We start from the raw sequence: 17,460 nt of genomic DNA, 5'->3' as shown, positions 1-17,460 counted from the left end.
CTGTATCATAAGCATAAGCGAATATGTGTGAATAACGTGATCTATATTTTCGTGCTTACGTTCAACTTTATACAAAAGAGAAAATGTAACAAATTCATTTCCGCCACGTGTGTTTGCCATATAATTATGCGGTCTCGATGTATTTTTTTCACGGAAGAAAATGAAAGCGTGGCGTTCAATCCTTATTACATATATCAAGTGAAATGAGAGATAGAAAGCTCATAGAAATCTTGAAGACAAAAATTCAATGTAGTCACTGATTTTATGATATAAGAACTGCATTTTGCAGAATAAGCGTGTTGCAATTTCATTTGCATAATTCATATATATTATATTGTGTCCGCGCAAAAATTCGACACAATGCATTCGGTTGACGTTGTAATTATAAACGGATGTAATTATGAGCGACTCATAGATAGGCACCCGAAGATCATGCGGAAGGAAAGCGGACGCGGCTTTTCCGACTCGTTAATTCATTTTACATGTTTCACCGTGCCTTCAACGACAATGTACCTAATTAGCTAGTCTTAGAAAAGTGATCTTTCCCGTCGAAAGCGGAAAGTGCGTGTTTTCTTCATGCTCGACATTAACATTGACCAGAAACGTCAGCAGAGTTTTTTTCCAGAAGAAACAACGTTCTATCCAGATAAGTAAATCTTCTCTTGTCGCAATTATTTCGAATATATCTTATAATCGTATAAACAATTAGGATAATATAAAATTTAGTTGCCCTCAAAAAACGAAAAAAAATGTCGGGATCTCAAAAATCAAAACTCAAAAACACTTGGCGTGCCCGGAAATACACACAATCGTGTTAAAACATAAACCACAATAAATTGTGCATTTTATATTTTGTATTAATTGCGGCAAACCGTTTTATAAATTTAGAATGGAAATATAAATTTTTTCTGAAACCTTACACGTTTTAATGCGAATCGGCCACACTAAGTGCTTTTGGATTTCAATTTTTGTGCTTAATTTTATTTTATCCTAATTTTTTACTATTTTTTAAAAGGAATAATTTATAATATAACCTCGCATTATTTATAACCAACCTGTTTCTCGCTTCGTGCGCTCATTTGGCGCTACCGTGTCTCTTGATCGTAATTTCGAATATATATAATTCGAAATATTTGGATCGCGGCAAAAGCAAAACAAGACTCATCTTCTCTGAAAACTTGTTGTCTCTTTCATGATTCAAATTTCCTAAACAAGTAACATTGCGTAGGCATGGCTGATCCTCCCTAAGGGTTTCTCAGGTTAACAACCTATCTCAGAGCACCGTCGTATGCCTTGAGTTATGCCCGTCTCGTTCTAGAGGCGCGACATATCCACGAGGTACCTGCGTACCTCGCGTTTCGCGAGCGAGCGCGAGGAGACGAGGTAAGCCCCGCTCTGGAGGTGAAAGGGGCCCGAGCTGACGTCGGTAGGTAGATGATTGAAAAAAAAAAACAACGAACGCGAGAAAGAGATGGAGAAGGAGGGAAGGAGAAGGTGGAGGGGCAAGGGGAAGAGACAACAGCGGCGGAGTGGAAACGCGATCGCGCGGAATATTGCGGTGGCAGAATTACTCGGTGAGCAGGGAAGGGAAGGGAAGAGAGGGCCGCGGAGAGCCCAGCTGGCGCGAGCCCGAAGACTTCAAGAAGGGGACTCTTAACGGTAAAGTCGCTGGTAACCTTATAGGCGACTTCGCGACGCGAGTCCGCCGTCACTGACCACGACCGACCGTTTCTTCTTTTCTTCCTATTTTATTCTTGGTTGCCGACGACAAATCGGCGATACACAGGGCGCAGCTGACGTGGGTGCACCCGAAACCGACTCTAAGTCGAAGGTTCAGTCGATATACTGGAGGATGTAACAAAAATTATGCCCCCTCGAATCGAGCACCTTGAACAGACGATGACTCATTCTTTTTTGACCCTTGAGTGCCGTGATTCAATGTTCCGCGATCTCGACGGCCTCGTGTAGGGTCACTCGTGAAATATTGCGTGCGCCCATAGTTGTTGTACAGTCGCTTCCGCTGTCGGCCAGAATAACTTACGGTGGCCCGCGCGAATTAGCGTTGTTGTGGATCGCATGTGCGGCTATTATGCCTTAACCCTGGTATTAGTGTTCTTGTTTCAAATCGAGTTTCAAAATATGCTTTAATCACGCGATTATCCAAATTTATTTCAAAAAGGGAGACTTGTATTAGGAAATTCGTGATACATAATTGCAACACGATTTTTAGATAAGAATAATCTATTCGCGATTATTTATTTTTTTTTAAAGAAACATTTAAATATCTCAATATTTTATGATATCTTTGTTTTTAGCCGCAAACGCATGATTGTATATTGATAGCTATAGGCACAATTGTACTAGGCTCGCAATTAAAGAGAGTCTCACTCTCGCATAGGTGAGAATCTCTTTAACATTATGTGCGGTGAAACCGGTCCTCTTTAACATTACCACGAGTTTAAAAGGGGGTCGATCGGTCATAGACAGTAATTTTTCGATCTAGTCCGGTTTCGGATTAGATCGAAGCTGGTTTAAGCGCGCGATCGTGTTTCTAGACTGTTGAAGGATAATTGGAGCATGGCTAGGATCTAACATCGATTCGCAGAAGAATTTCGAAAATTTCAGAAACCCTACCGGTTCCTGTAGCAAGATCACATGACTTAATATGATATTCGTAATTCCAAGTAGGAAAAATCTATTTCTTGCACTATTCGTGTAAGAAGCAAGTTATATAATATCCACATACGCACACACGCGAAATATATTCATAAGGAATTTTTTGATCAATTTCGGAGTCAATACTTTCTCCATGACATTCTGAATTAAGACACGATTCGAATTATTCAATATCTCAGATTCAATAGAAACGACGTGAAAGTTTACACGCAAATACACGTGATCAAACGTCACGTAAATATGGCAATGTCGCGGCTGCATTCTCGCGATGAGGCGAGTCCGGAAATTATAGAACATTAGCAGCATCCATCAATATAACATTTTCGTTGTCGGAAGTTTACTGTGCAATTATCCACGACGACGATCCTTAACGTACACTAATCGTTTGACCTATCCTACTTCTGACGAGTCATTTACGAGAAAATTCCCATCCTAATTTCTTTCAATGTATCCTATACGATACAATCCTGCATCAATCCTACTTGTTAACCTTGTTAGCTTGTTAGTTATAAAATTAATGATTCGTTCTAATAATACGTGGATGTTGCAGTCTCCTTATAAAAATATTATTATTTCAAGATAACAATATATATAATACCACAAAACTGATAATTATAATATTGTTATCGAGCAAAATCTTCAATATATTTTAACTAAAGTTTCTTTAGGCTTTTTTGAATCCAAATAGCTGTATGTTAGTTACGAAAAACAGCCAACAAAAAGAAGTATTTTGTCATTAAAGACAACAGTTGAAAAGTTGCTCCCGACGAGGAATACTCGTTCACTGACATTTAACAACGGCCGAAACGATTAAAGCCTGCGCGAATACACGGGCACGATGGACTGGCTAATGCTAATGTTGCGCTACGCGAAAACGCAGCTGAACGTCGCTGTTCGCGCGACTCGGCCGGTGGGTTCAGCTTGGCGCGAGACTTTCATCGCGTCGAGAGAGCAAAGGGGGCCTCAGGCCCGGGGCACTCGACGGTCGACCGGTGAAGGGAACGGATCGTCGGTCTGATCGTTGCTCGTTGCTCGAGCAAACAGCGGCTAAAATGCCGTCGAGTTAGTAATTAAATTCGCGACTCCCCTCGTTACGGTCCACCCAGGTTCGTCGATCGCGTCGTCAATTCCCCAAGATTTCATCCTGAGAGAGCCTGGACCGTCGAGCGATCCGAGAAACCGAGCAGGATGTATCATGGGGATCTCTGAGGAAACAATGAGCCTTCAACAACGCCGCGGATAGTCTGAGGACCCGGAAAAACGCTGGTCGCTGTCGAGAAGTCAATTAACGATAAATGAAGAGTGTATAAGGAAACGCGGAAGGACTGGCGGAATTATTTAAAATCGTCGCGAAAGTTGACGTTGCGAAGGACTCGTGAAGAACTCGCGAGGATCGGTGTCTGGAGGGTGCGAAGGGACCAACGGAGAAGAATTTCCAAACAGCTGGCAGGAGTGTCTCGGAGCGACGGTGATCGGGATATCGCGATATCGTTTTCGCCGGGTGGTTTCGCGTGGACGTTTCGACACCGTTTTCATCGGCGAGGAAAGAAACGCACACATCTCCCGTGAAAGTTTCCCCGAGTAGTGCGCGAGTGCACGGCTGAGCCCGTTAGCGGGCCCCGCGGATGTTCGCGTACCGAACCGCCGTTGGATCGTCGATGTGATCGCGCACCGTCTCCCGTCGATCCGTGGAGAATGATCTTGGTGTACGGGATCATCCTGCCCCTCGTGGGAAGCATCGCGGTCCAAGGCACGTATCTCTCGATCGAGAGCCGCTAATTTCGAAAGTGGCGTAAGTCGAAAAGAGATTGCAAGGACGAATTTGAGGATTTTGGGAGAGATCGAGAAGACGCGACCAGACTGGCATTTAAAATTCGCGTTGTATATCTTTAAAGGACATTTCGACGGTGCAAATTTGACGCGAGACATAATTGCAACAATCTTAGACGTTCAATATTTGAACGATCGAATCTCTTAAATTCTTGTTAAGTTGAGATTCAAGTAAAGCTTCGGTTACCTGCAGAATAATCGAGTATTGTCACCAAATCACGCATTTAATATATAATTTGTTAAAATTCTTCAACTATTTTCATCATCTTTTACCGCTCGTCAGATTTCGCGTTTGAAATTTTATTACCTTATTACGCCACTTTCGAATCGCCAAATTATATTTTCTCCTTCGTTGGCGCGAACAAACCAAAAGTACGGCCGCTACGCACTTCGGCAAGTTGTTACACAACTTCAGATATATATCGAGGTGTTTCACGCGAGGTGAGTCCTTTGCGTTCCCGCGAGAAAAAAAGGACGCGTCTCACAAAGAGCCTCTTCCTTGCTGAGAGCCTTCTATCGTTCGCGATCGATCTCGCGAAATGCAAAGCAGACGCACGTACGCGTGCATCCTCTCCTGGTCTCTCTGAACTGTGTCCATATTCGCAAGAGCATTCCTAAAGTCCATGACTCTCGATGGCAAAACTCTTGTAAATCCAAACGAGTTTTGAACAGCAATCAGGGTCAAAGGTCATCTCGACAGATGTCCATTTAAAAGTTTTATTATTCGAGAGCAGCTCTAGAAACTACGAAGAAAAAATCCCGAGTGAACGAATAACCGAGAGATTATTATTCTACGAGAGTAACTCGTGGCAACAAAACCGAAAGCGACTGTCAACGCTGTGTACGCGCTCGCTCAGCCTATCAAAGACCCCTAAAAACGGGAAAAAGATGATCAAAGGAGATTCCTTCCCGGCGGGATTATTCGCGTTTCGCGTTTCGCGTCCCTGGTGAGTAAGGAAAGGAGAGTAAGCGAGCAAAACAGGTACCGCCCACTCTCTCGGCTCTCGTCCTCGCTGGTTTTCTGGTGTCTCGAGGTCACCCGGTATATCCGCGGATAAAGAGCCCGCTGGCTCGTGCCATTTCGCGACCTCCCCGTTCGCGCGATGGCTAAACTCGAAACTCGCTTCCCCGTGAGCTTTTCCTTTTTCTGTTTTGACACACAGCGGGACTCCCTCGCGAAGTGTTCCCCTGCGAGAACAACGAGAATACTTGACCGTTAAATGCCATCGAGTAAAAGTATATTCGAGATACATTATCCCGTTCTACTTCGCAGCGCGCGTTTCATTGCCGTCTAATAGACGCGTTAATTCCACGCAATACGACTCTATTTTTTTCTTCTCTCTTCTCTTTCTCCCGCCCCCCTCTCTCTTTCTCTCTCTTCTCAGCAGCCACAAATGCCACGGAGAGAACGCTCTATCCCGCTTTACTTGAACTTACACATTTCGCTGTGACGCAAGCAAAATGCACCCGCGTCAATCCTCGCGTGTAAAGTTGTGCAAAAACACGTGTGCCTGATGAATGACCTCGCGATCGCAAATCTTGTCAATCAAGTTACACGATAAGATTTAATTAGATAAAATCTAGTCGAAATCTAATAAATAATTAATAACAATTCTATTCGCTATAAACTTTGCTAAAGTTTTAGGGATAATTTTAGAAAGATCGCGAAATATGTTAGAGAGTAAAATTCTGTTAACACACGAGTCTGATTAAATTTGCATTAAAATTGCATTAAGAAAATTTTATCACGTTGAGATAAATTCGCATTTAAAATTTTGCTCAAATACATGTAAGCTATATGCACGGATGCAATTTGAAACCACAGGTAGATAAAAGTTCGGGCTGGCGGGACACGCCGGAAGCAGGGGAGACTCACCTGTCGCAACCGAAACGTGATCCGGAAACGCGGTCTGACCTCCTTTTCGCAAACTTCAAACCATCTATTTTTGCTATAAAGGATAAACGGGATTAAACTGAACTAGCGCCGCGAGAAACGGGATATGTAGATGATACGTTTATCGGGAGGAGTCGCTTTTACATTTGCACGACCGTTATCCTTGAAACGCCGGCTTATCTAACGACGTTTGTTGGGCTAAGTAGATCGTATCGATCGGCCGACGCGACTTGCTACTGTCACTAGATGGATTTCGTCCTTCGCGAGGCCCGTTCGTTCCCGCATATTTCTTCCGCGACGCATACGTAACATCGGTAATTCCATTGGGAAAATGCAACCTCTTTGCATAAGATTATAGGTCTATCGAGTCGAGTATATCGCGAAGTATTTGAAAGTACATACAGGCTGCACGGCGATCAACACATCCAGTGCTAATGATACCATTCCTTGTTGAGAAGTAAGATGTTCTTCTTTCGCGAGAACGTTCTTCAATAAAAGTGCAAAACGCGAGCGATATCTTGAAGCTGTGAGAAATTAATGCGGGAAAGACGTACGAGTAAAGATATTATGTAGAAGTTCAGTTCCCGAACCAAGTTAGACTATGACAGATCCCCTCGAAAGTACCACGGTTGCTTGAACTTTCCGTTATATCGAGCAGAATCGAAGCGTGGGCGTAGGAGATTGGCGCAGACCATGTAGATTCTTGGATCGGCCATATTCCCGGAATAATCGAGTTTGTAACGATCGATAGTAGGCGTGCATGTAATTCTCCGCGAGCATGTACCTGTTTTCTGGCCGAACTCAGATGTACGGAACAAGCCCGAGAAGAACTCGTAATCATAATTGCAAGGAAACACATCGTTTGGACGAGAGAAGAAATACAGCGTAACGTAACACAAGAAATTTGAGGCAAATTGTAGTAATGATATAATTGTTGCAATTACACGACGTAGGAAAGATCGTTGAAGAATCGCGTAAGATACTCCAACCCCGTAAGACGAACTCCACAAGATTTACTGTTAGACCAACAACTTTAGTTTTCTAAAGCAATGACGAACGAGTTTCAACGGCGGTGTACGTGAAATCGCTTGTATAGCAGAGGTATTCTTAATAGAAGGCTCATAGAAACTGGTCCCGCGCACCGCGACCGCAATATGCATGTTACACGCATACGTACGCATACGAATGCGGCTGAGAAAAATGCCACCACGTGAAAGTGCTCACAACCGCTTCAAAATTTCGTCGGCGATTCTTCGACGGCTTTCTGTCTGGACGTCGTCCAATCCGTAATTCGAAACGATGATATCACTTTTTCGCTCAGAGCGTTCTAAAATTCTCTTTTTGAAACGGAACCGAGGCAGGACCATCTACGGCTGGTACTTTCTATTTTAAGATATTTTTAGATGCAAATTATCGAGAACTGAATAATAAATTCCACTCGAGAAAAATGCATACCCGACTGATTAAAGAGCCCGAAGGCTCCGACGGTAAATTCTAGGACACCATATAATTAACTGCCCATATGTGTGTGCACGCTCGCATTTTCTACTAACTAATGTTAGAATTAAAAGCCGATTATCCGCAATTTCCTGTAATGATATTCTAATAGATAATACCCTAACAATGTGTAACATTTCCTCCGTACTGAATAAACAGCTGCTCGAAGGACGAACCGACTCGAGTTTACGGCTCGCAGAAGTATGTTAACTTCGTTTCTACCTGCGGTCTGATACGCGCCAAGCTCGCTGATCGCTTTCGCAACGCCTGCGACTTCTCACATCTTTCCCCGTTTTTCACTTTTACACCCCGAAGTGTTGGTTCGCGCGCCAAGTGTCGAACGGGATAGCCGAGTTCGCACGCTGCCGAGCGCGATCCGATCCGACGACGTTGCGCGGGTGGCGGGTCAGTGCGATCGCCTTACCTAGTAATGATCGCGGAAGGTAAAAAATCCTCGAGGGGGAGAGAGGGAGAGAGCGGGAAAGACGGTCTTTCCCTCCCGTCGGGAAAGAGGAAGCAGATCGCGAGCGCGATCGGCGCTGGGACGATCGTAACATTTAGCCATCAGGGTTAAGCTGAACGGGAGAATGCGAAGTGTGCAACTATAGCACAGTCGAACGCACGTCAGGGCGGGGTTCTTGGGATGCAATACGGATGCAGGGGTACGCAAGTAGGTGCACAGGGATCGCGAGAGGGAGAGACGAGAGCAAATTGCTCCGGGAAAATTAGTTGCCAAAATCGTTCTCTTTGTTTCATTGACGTAGCATTGCATTAACCAAGAATCGACTACGAAGAAGTTTCGCTGGGAAAAGTGAAATTATGTTGTGGAATCTGCAGACTGTTGTGAGATTCTAGATGCGATTGCATTTCGAAGTTCGTGCGCGTGAGATGCCTCGTTTTTGCCATATTATTCCTTAGCAACTTGAGCGATCTAATGACGACGTATCTTCCGATCTTCACCTGGACTGATACACCACAGGAGAGATTTATTTCCTGCCGACTGAAATACCCTCAACCCGGTGCCTCGTAACTGAACGAAATCGCGGGCTCTTTGCAGTTGCGCCAATGAAATTTCTAATTTATACGCTTAGTCACACAGATCTCTACACACACGTGGGAAAAATATCAGTTCTAAAAGGATATATATTGCAATCAGTGAGGAGAATTAAGTCCCTAATGTCCATTCATTGGTCGAAATACGTCCATACGTTTAATGACTAAGCATCCCGTCGCAAACGATATTGTACAAGCCGTGAATTACATTATGTAATCGTGAATTCCGAAAACCTACTGTTGCACGCCGTATCCCATTTCCGCAAACCTACGTCAATTGCGAAATGGAGAAGAAAAAAGGAACTTGCGCGCAATCGCTTTCACGCCGTCGCGATGCAACGTCCTTGGAGGTCACCGAAGCAGCGAGGATGCGAGCGATGGCACCCCTCGACCAGCCTACCGGCCTCGAAAGCGGCTCGCGGTGTGTGCACAGTTTTGACGGATCGAGTCGCGCACGTACATAATAATACCAGCTGGTGACTACGACGTGTTTCATAATATTTCATGGCAGGTTAGGTGTAGAAAGATGGCGCAACGAGACGCGCGACCGCACCGGCCCGATATACCTCGCGTACAATGGATTAAGAAACTCGATATAAAACGGGCTCTCGTCGAATCTCCCGGCGGTAATGGCCGAAGAAACGGCAACAGGTAGACGTCGGAAACAATCACGGCGAGCTCGGAAGAAAACAATGTCCCGTTAAAGCGACAAGATAACCGCCTCGGATGTTACAGGACGCTCCGGCTCGATATCGTTACACTTAGAGCAATTTTTCGATCTTTTCTTCATAAAAGTGTCGAGGAGTCGCCTCGAATCTGTCATCGAGATATAGTAAAAGTGGGACATCCTGTATGTCTTAACGGCGTCAAAAGCGAGGAAATCAACGAAGATTTCTACAAGGAATTGTGCCGTTGGAAGAAGACGTATAAATTGACAGTAGCGTGTATTAAACAAAATAAGAATCTCAGAAAGAAAATGGAGTTTATGTACGAGGAGAAAATGCATCTCGAAGGTTTGATCTCTGCTGAGAAGTTTTCTGTTTTCGCAGATTTTCCCAAATAGTTATTTCAGTATTCCAAAAGTATTTTCGTGTCAAGTTAATGTCGGCAAAACTTAATTCTTTTCCACGTAATGGCCATGCGTTTTACATAAAATAGTAAAGAGAACCGTGAACTGAATAAGAATCATAAAATACGATTGAGTAATTGTTATAATTACAGGCATTGTGTCGTACGAGCGCGGACGTCGGTCTGTTGCCGAAAGTACGAGCGAGTAAAACTGTCAACCGGTTTCTCTCGGCGCGGCAGTAAAGTTCGCTCTCGGTAGCGTCGCTTTTACGCAAACCAGCCGACACGTAATACCCGGCTGATTACGCCAATCAAAAATCGCCGGGTAGCGCGGGCGAAAACAGAAGTGTCGCGTGTCTGATCCGATCGGCGCAGTGAGTTGTCTTCCGCGGGCGACTTCCGGCATAGCTTCGATCAAACGACCGTCCCAGTCCGCCATTGTTCCCAAGACCCGAAAGCTCTTATTGTCGCAAGACATGCGGCTGGCAACATGTGTCGCAAGTTCGGCGGACTGATGGGAAAGTAACGGAAAAATGTAGAGTCGGCGGAAAGAAAAGAATCAGGCCGATGAAGACGAGAAATTATGTAACAATGCAAAAGCGAACATTCGCTCTCATATAAGCTGAATAAAAAATTAGATACGGAAGTTCTTTCGAAAAAAAATTTGATTAGAAACTTAATGAAACGCTCGCTTTAGAAATTTGCTGCAGCATTCAACGAAAAAAAAACGAGAAAAGACGGAAGAAGGAGGATTGAACTCTTTGCTGTTTGCGTGCGATTACGAGGAAATAATCGGGTGAAAAATTGAATTCCGCGTACGTACATATTGTTATATTATGCGTGTCCAGGTGTCTTGCAGACACACTTTCCATACTTCACCGCGCGTTCTCTCTCCTGCTCTCGCTGATAAGCGTATGCATAAATTTGTCTCTCATTCTCGACGCAGAAAGTGTAACAAAGTGCAGCCACGAAAATGGGCTCATTACCTCGATGCTCAGCGAACGCTAAACAGCAAATTACTCATCCGTCGGAAAAGACGGACGTAGCCGGTTCTCTCGGTGTTATTCAAATTATGCCACGGAACGAGACGAGAGAAGAGGACCGTCGGAGTGGCGCAGGCCTTAATCACGCTTTGGGTGGTCGTTGGATAATCTATTTTGACGGGGGAGATCGTAATATCCGCCTTCCGGTCGTATCAGCATGCACAGATATATACACACACCCGGTGGATCGACCTCTCCCTGTTGCGATAGATCACGGGCACGCCTACTTTCTAACTTCCTTCGACAATCGTTCGAATACCGCGTGCACTGCTCTGCTACGCTACAGACCCGTGGCTGTAGACACAGGTCGATCGTTGTACCCACGTTCTTACTCAACGCGAGTAACAACGCGATGCATGCACGGTGCAAGAGGCGTTACAAAAGCTCGCGTCTCGTTCGATCCTTTACATTCCTGACTGAATTCAGGAAGTCGCGATGTGCGACAGGGCGTACCCCGCACGACAACATCGGGGTGAAATCTTTTGATTGGACCTTAATTGGAACCAGGACGACGAGGTGTAATCGCGCAGGTGACTTACTTGAAGAAGCGCACGAAGAGAACAAATTACGGATCACGGATCGAAATTCAAATTCTTTCGCGTAGGTTCGTGCGCGAACGTAACACGTATGAAGGACACGTAACGGAGTTTCGGGTGACATAGTGTCAATGTTAAGAGCACGATAAAACGGCCGATCGGCGACGAGGTATGCCTTCGAGCCGCCGACAACCGGAGAATGTCAAATGCCCGTCGTTACGCGATGCAGAATTGAACGATACTGTGAAATGTGGATAAAATACGAACAAACGTTCAGACCTGATGTCAGCCGCTCATAACTGCGTATGAACGAATTTATGAATTTTAAGCAGCCGTCATCGTCTGGCTAGCGTGCGTTCGCCGCGAGCCATGTTCGAAAAATCGCGCCTCGCAGATTCACGTGCTTGCGACATGTTCCGTGAGCGACGGAACGACAGCGTGCAGCCGATGATGCGCCGATCGTCAACGATAATGCTCGAGAAGAACTGTACCGTGAGACACACACACACACACACACACACACACACACACACGTTCCGACAGCGGTAATCCCAATCCGCCGTGGGTACGAGCGTGTACCGTTATTTCGGCTTCGAGGTTTTGTAACCGAGTGACCCAGACCCGAGGAGAACGCGCACCACGTCGAGGGCTCGCCGGCGCATCCCGCGTATCGTTATTACGTAGAAACCGTCGACCGGTTTTTCACGGGGCTTTTCTTGCCCGCCATCGATCGCCGAGGATTCCTCGCGAAACTGGTTCCTAATTACAGCTGCTGCCGCTGTTGCTGCAGCTGCTGCTACTTCAGCAGTCGCAAGCTACTTTGCGACTCGATTTAGCGGCAAATGTGTCTACGCGACTTCCCGATTTATCTCGTTGCGCAATTCCAGTTAAGTAATTTATCACTCCGCGCTTGAGATTACTCGCAAGAGTCTCCCCTGAGCAAAGCTGTATAATTCATTTTATATGTAATATTTTTACTTGTCGGAAATCGCGTTGCAACTTAGCATTTTTCAGAGATACTGTTTCATAGATTTTCATGCAAAAAAAATTCTTAACATACGTATGTATTCCCAGCCATATAGAATATATTACAGAGACAAACATTCTCTGCTTTGAAAGCTGCAACGGGTGCATTGTTTGTTAAAAAGCAACTTCGCATTCTTCCCTCCTAAAACCGCTACCTCGGAGTGAGAGTCATACGGTCAATGTCAGTGTGAGCTGCTATTGCATTAATGCATTAAGGAACGTACTATGAAAAGACGTATTATTAATGAGCCTGCTTAAGAATTGAAAGACTAATCTGCTAATCCATATGGAGATTTTGTGAAACGCCGTACGAAGAGATGCGGCCGATAAATTCGCTTGACTCGGCTTAAAAGGTGGCGCACAATCGAAATGAAATTTACACGAGCGCTAATCGTATGTGAAACGCAACCTTGCGCGCGTACTCTCGAGCACGGTCGAACGCGACGCGATATAATGGGGAAAGTAATTAAAATTGCAGTAGAAGAAAAGGAGAGAAAAGAAAGAGATCTCATCGTCGGGACTGCCTGAAGTGGAACGGACGTCGAGTCACTCGCGAGGTGAAAATAATTCGTCATCTGGGAGTCGGAATATGAAAACTTGGCGGGACAATCGACGAGCCGCGATCTCGATCACGCGCGAAGATTCAAACAAATATAATCATACACTGAAATGTTTATCTCCCTTTGTACTATACAACCATTATATCACTTTCGGAAAAACGAACATTTGACTAATTAAATATTTGAAAAGTGGGAAGAAAGAATTGTTAATAAATTTGAGAGACTCGTCGTTGTTAACGTCGTTGACAACTCTCCCTGCGATTGTCGTCTCTACGGGATTCGACCGTTAATTAAAACTGTTCGCACGCACGCACGCGCGCACGCACGTAGAAGCGCGGAATTCTGTTCCGTTTCGTGAGAAATGCGATTCTCTCTCGAGAGCGCGTCTCGGATCGGAACATAATAACGGAGGCTTTCACTCCGAAGATGTCAGCCTCACACAGAGTTAAAATTAACGAAAACGCCTCCGGGAGAATGCGCGGAGAAAGAACTTCCCTATCGTTTCTTTTATCCTCGAATTGCAGATCGTGTCGAGACCGCGATAATGTCCCTCTTGTAAGTTTATTAAGATGCCCCGCGGGACATAACTCGGCCCCACGGGCAGAAAGCGATAAAATAATCCGCGCGTTTTAATTCACACATTTATAATATTGCGATCAGAGGGGTAGCAAGCCCCATAAATCACAAAATGAAGCGAACCGTATTAAAAGCCGCTATGATTCCGTATGCAAACGACTTCTTAGAACGTAAAATATTCAAGCAAGCACCGAGAATCTATTTTACATGCAAGTTTCGATCTAATTGAATTTATTCATGCTTGTTTATCGTGAACGTTTATCTTGAATAATGAATTCGCGGATGTTTGCGAATTCGCTCCCGAAGAAACGAGTTCCTGAACGTTCATTAAGCATTATCATAACTCTCTTCTCGCAAAAGACAACTACCTCTTGTTGCATATATATTAATTATTTAAAAAATTTATCAAACAACTGGCCGAAAGATCGTTGTTACGGAACAATCACGACGACGTTCCGACGACGTTGCCTCAAAAATCCAAGGTGATCAACCACGATCGGCCTTGAAAGTACGACAGGAAATCGTTCCGCGAGTCGCGCGACCTCGCACGTATAATCGACGAGATTGTATCGCGTCTTCGAGAATTGCTCATGATGTTTAGATGATAGACAAGAGTGATGTCCCTCGCACTGGAATAATAGAGTAGCCTATTTAAAGCGAAGCGCATTTTAAGGATAAATTTATAACCCGATTTTATCAGAGACGCGATATTTGCGTGTTAGGCTAATATTTGGACAAAACCCAATTTTACATCGTAGCAATTTCGACGAAATGCTTTTCGTTCAGATCAATAACGTCTTGAGACTGAGAACGACTTTGCAGCTTTTTGTGAGATTAATATATTTTTTAACGCTTACTTTTGTACTGAGAAAAAAATTGGATAGACACCGATGGTCACTCGCCTTCAAAGAAATGTTGTATCTATTAAACAAATTACGCGTTAGCGCAACAATAAGTTGTGTTGATACAGTTACTGACCAAATCGCAATCATTGAAGCAATTGATAACTTATCACGGCAACTATATATTTCGTCCGATCTATTAAAAGTTTACTTGAACAAATTTTGTTCGTTCAAGCAAGGTCTCATTAATTCAAGCGCTTCTTTCTCAATGTGTTAGTTTTTCATCTGATAAATGTTTTCAGTGACGTAAGATCTCGACAATGTGCCGACATAACACGTAGATACGCCCGCGAACAAAGCATAGCGTATCTCGTTATAACGAGATAATCGCAAAAAGTGGAACGACACGCGCATCAAATCTGAAAATCCGTTCGTGCGAACAACTTCGCATGATCACTACGTCGCGAAGGGTTAAGCAGAATCGGATACACGTAACATTTCGAACGGCAACGAGGGGAGCCGACGTGTGGAAATTGAGAAAATGAGAAAGGCGCTTTCGTTTAAACGCACGGCAAAGAAAAATGCGTGAAAAAGTGCGTCGATAAAGAGATTTTCTCGTGGAAATAGGAGCGTCGAATTTCACATAGCGATGTGGCGCCTTCGGCGCGCACTTCGAGACATAAATTGCCGGCCTTTGGCGCGTTTCCATCGTGCGATCCGATGGACTTTCCCCGCGGAGAAAAAGTCCGCCTTATGCGAGCGCATCAGTGGGTCTCTCGATCGAGGATACCCCGCGATTCGCCTTAACAGTAATGCCCACAGCGTCCGCGGAAGTCGCGCGCTTTCTCGGACTCGCACACAGAAGACGGAGTGTCGATCTTTGTGTAAATTAAAACAAAGATGTGCCACGTTGAAAGAATAATACAAAGGCTACGTAATAAGCAATCATCGCCGCGCTTCTGACGCCCGATTCCAACTCTAACGCGAGTCGTGGAAGTCGTAGAACTCGCATAATGGAATTCGCGTGGGATCCTGTCCAAGGCTTTTACAACGGCCGCCAGATTCACTCGCGAAGTAACGCCTGAGTGAGAGGTCGTGTCTCTTTAATTCAGCGTAAATGAGTGTGAATTTAAAAAAAAAATTTTTAAAGAAGAAACTGAGTGCCGCGTCTCGAAGCTCGACACAATTTATAGAACAATCTCCTTGTTTCGATAATGTCGTTATAAAAATATACGGATTAACAAGTTTCATTGCCGTAGTAATAAAAATATGGACTTGCTCTCTCTTGCAAATCCATAATTTAAATGATGACACTGGCGAGTGCAGCGCATTCATATGCATTTCTTTAGAGATCCAGCTAACGGTTCCTGACTGTTATTCAGATTGCCGTCGTGAGTGCGACTCCCGTCTGTCTCGTCGAGCATGACCGATCATTTTGCTCACGGAGACGTCGAGTCGACATGATCGGATCCGCGTCATGCTCTGAAAATTCGGCCGGTAATCGCGTCACGGACGAATGCGAAAATGCGGACTATCACCTGGAAGCTACGTCGAAGGTGTCGAAGATGTCGAAAATATTCACGAACGTTAACCGTGTTACCGCTGCGAGCAAGTCGTATCAACGCAATAGTCTTTGTAGAGTTAACGATCCCTTTCAGATTATTTCGGAGCGCAAGAAAAGTATTTACTTATTTATCATACTTATTATTGTGTATTAGATAGAAACCAATCTGATATATCAGACTTTCGTAGTGTAGTGAAATACTTGATTATTTATTTCATTTTCCAAAAACATTTTTTGGATTATTTGTTTCATTTGCCCAAAAACATTTGGTTAGATTAATTAAATTTCTGATGAAATGTACCAAAAAATCCCACTGATATCAGAATTCTGTTCAAGTTAACTAGAAATCTTATTAAAACGAGTAGAATTCTATTGAAGAGAATTGGAATTTTCTGATATTAATTTCACCAAAGAAATTTAGTTAATTCAACAAATCTTTTTTCTTTCTACAACTTTTGGATTAGTTCCACATTCTTCGTGGATGTATTTTCGACGTTTCGTGAACATTCCAGTTTACTTCTGAAATCTGTGTCAGTTCATTCCTCTACTGAAGAAGTTTCTCGAGGAAGTGAACTGGAATGTTCACGAAACGTTGAAAACATATCCACGAAGAACGCGACACCAAGTCAGAAACCAGATCAAGCACGGCAGAATTCATGTCAATTGCAAATTCTATCAAATAATTCAGAAAAATAAGAAATGAATTCCGAGCACAAATCACTTTATTAGCAGCTAATTAAATGAGGATATTCCCAACTTCGTAAACGCTCTATTAATGATCGGTTTAATAGAATCCACTTTTCTCGAGATTATACCTGGACATTGAAGATTGCAAATAACTCTTAACCACTGGATAACTCGCCCGCAACGAGAGTCTGATGTATTTGCAACGATGGGAACTCGCGGAGATGGTTTCGCGCAAATTACGAACATAATGGATGGTTACGCGGACAATTCGATATTTTTATCGGCAAGATGCCATCGGCTCGCCTTCGCAACTAAACGTCCGTAATTTTGCTGATTGCAGGACTAAAGTGCGGCCATCCGGCCGTGTCGATGAACGCCAAGGTGTCGTTATCTGACGAATCCTTGGCAGCCGGCACCGTCGCGAGGTACACCTGCGATGCCGGCTATGAGCTCTTTGGGTAAGTGCAGTGATATGTTACGATCGACATTTCTCAGCGACAGAGAAGAAAGTAACCGTAAAAATGTAAACGTGTAAAATATTTATAGTTAAGAGATATATTTACGACGTTCTCTCTCTCTCTCTCTCTCTCTCTCTCTCTCTCTCTCTC

General features: G+C 44.2%; 2 protein-coding genes across 2 annotated transcripts in view; one reads left to right on the top strand and one right to left on the bottom strand.

The window, feature by feature from the left end:
• The window catches only part of LOC116846942, a 52,688-nt gene that overhangs the window by 10,340 nt on the left and 24,888 nt on the right, over window positions 1-17,460 (bottom strand). The window lies entirely within an intron of this gene.
• LOC116846932 (sushi, von Willebrand factor type A, EGF and pentraxin domain-containing protein 1) overlaps window positions 3,665-17,460 on the top strand; it is a 29,864-nt gene continuing 16,068 nt past the window's right edge. The window contains exons 1-2 of the mRNA XM_032821341.1: window positions 3,665-4,426; window positions 17,193-17,310. Coding sequence (XP_032677232.1) covers window positions 4,372-4,426; window positions 17,193-17,310 — 173 coding nt within the window. The 5' untranslated portion in view covers window positions 3,665-4,371. The remainder of the gene's footprint in view (window positions 4,427-17,192; window positions 17,311-17,460) is intronic.

Source organism: Odontomachus brunneus, unplaced genomic scaffold, assembly GCF_010583005.1.
Source record: "Odontomachus brunneus isolate Ranch 3 - 2012 unplaced genomic scaffold, Obru_v1 Obru_scaffold_072, whole genome shotgun sequence".
Taxonomy (NCBI): Eukaryota; Metazoa; Arthropoda; class Insecta; order Hymenoptera; family Formicidae; genus Odontomachus; species Odontomachus brunneus.
Note: the sequence above shows the minus strand (reverse complement) of the source record. Positions and strands in the feature narration are given on the sequence as shown.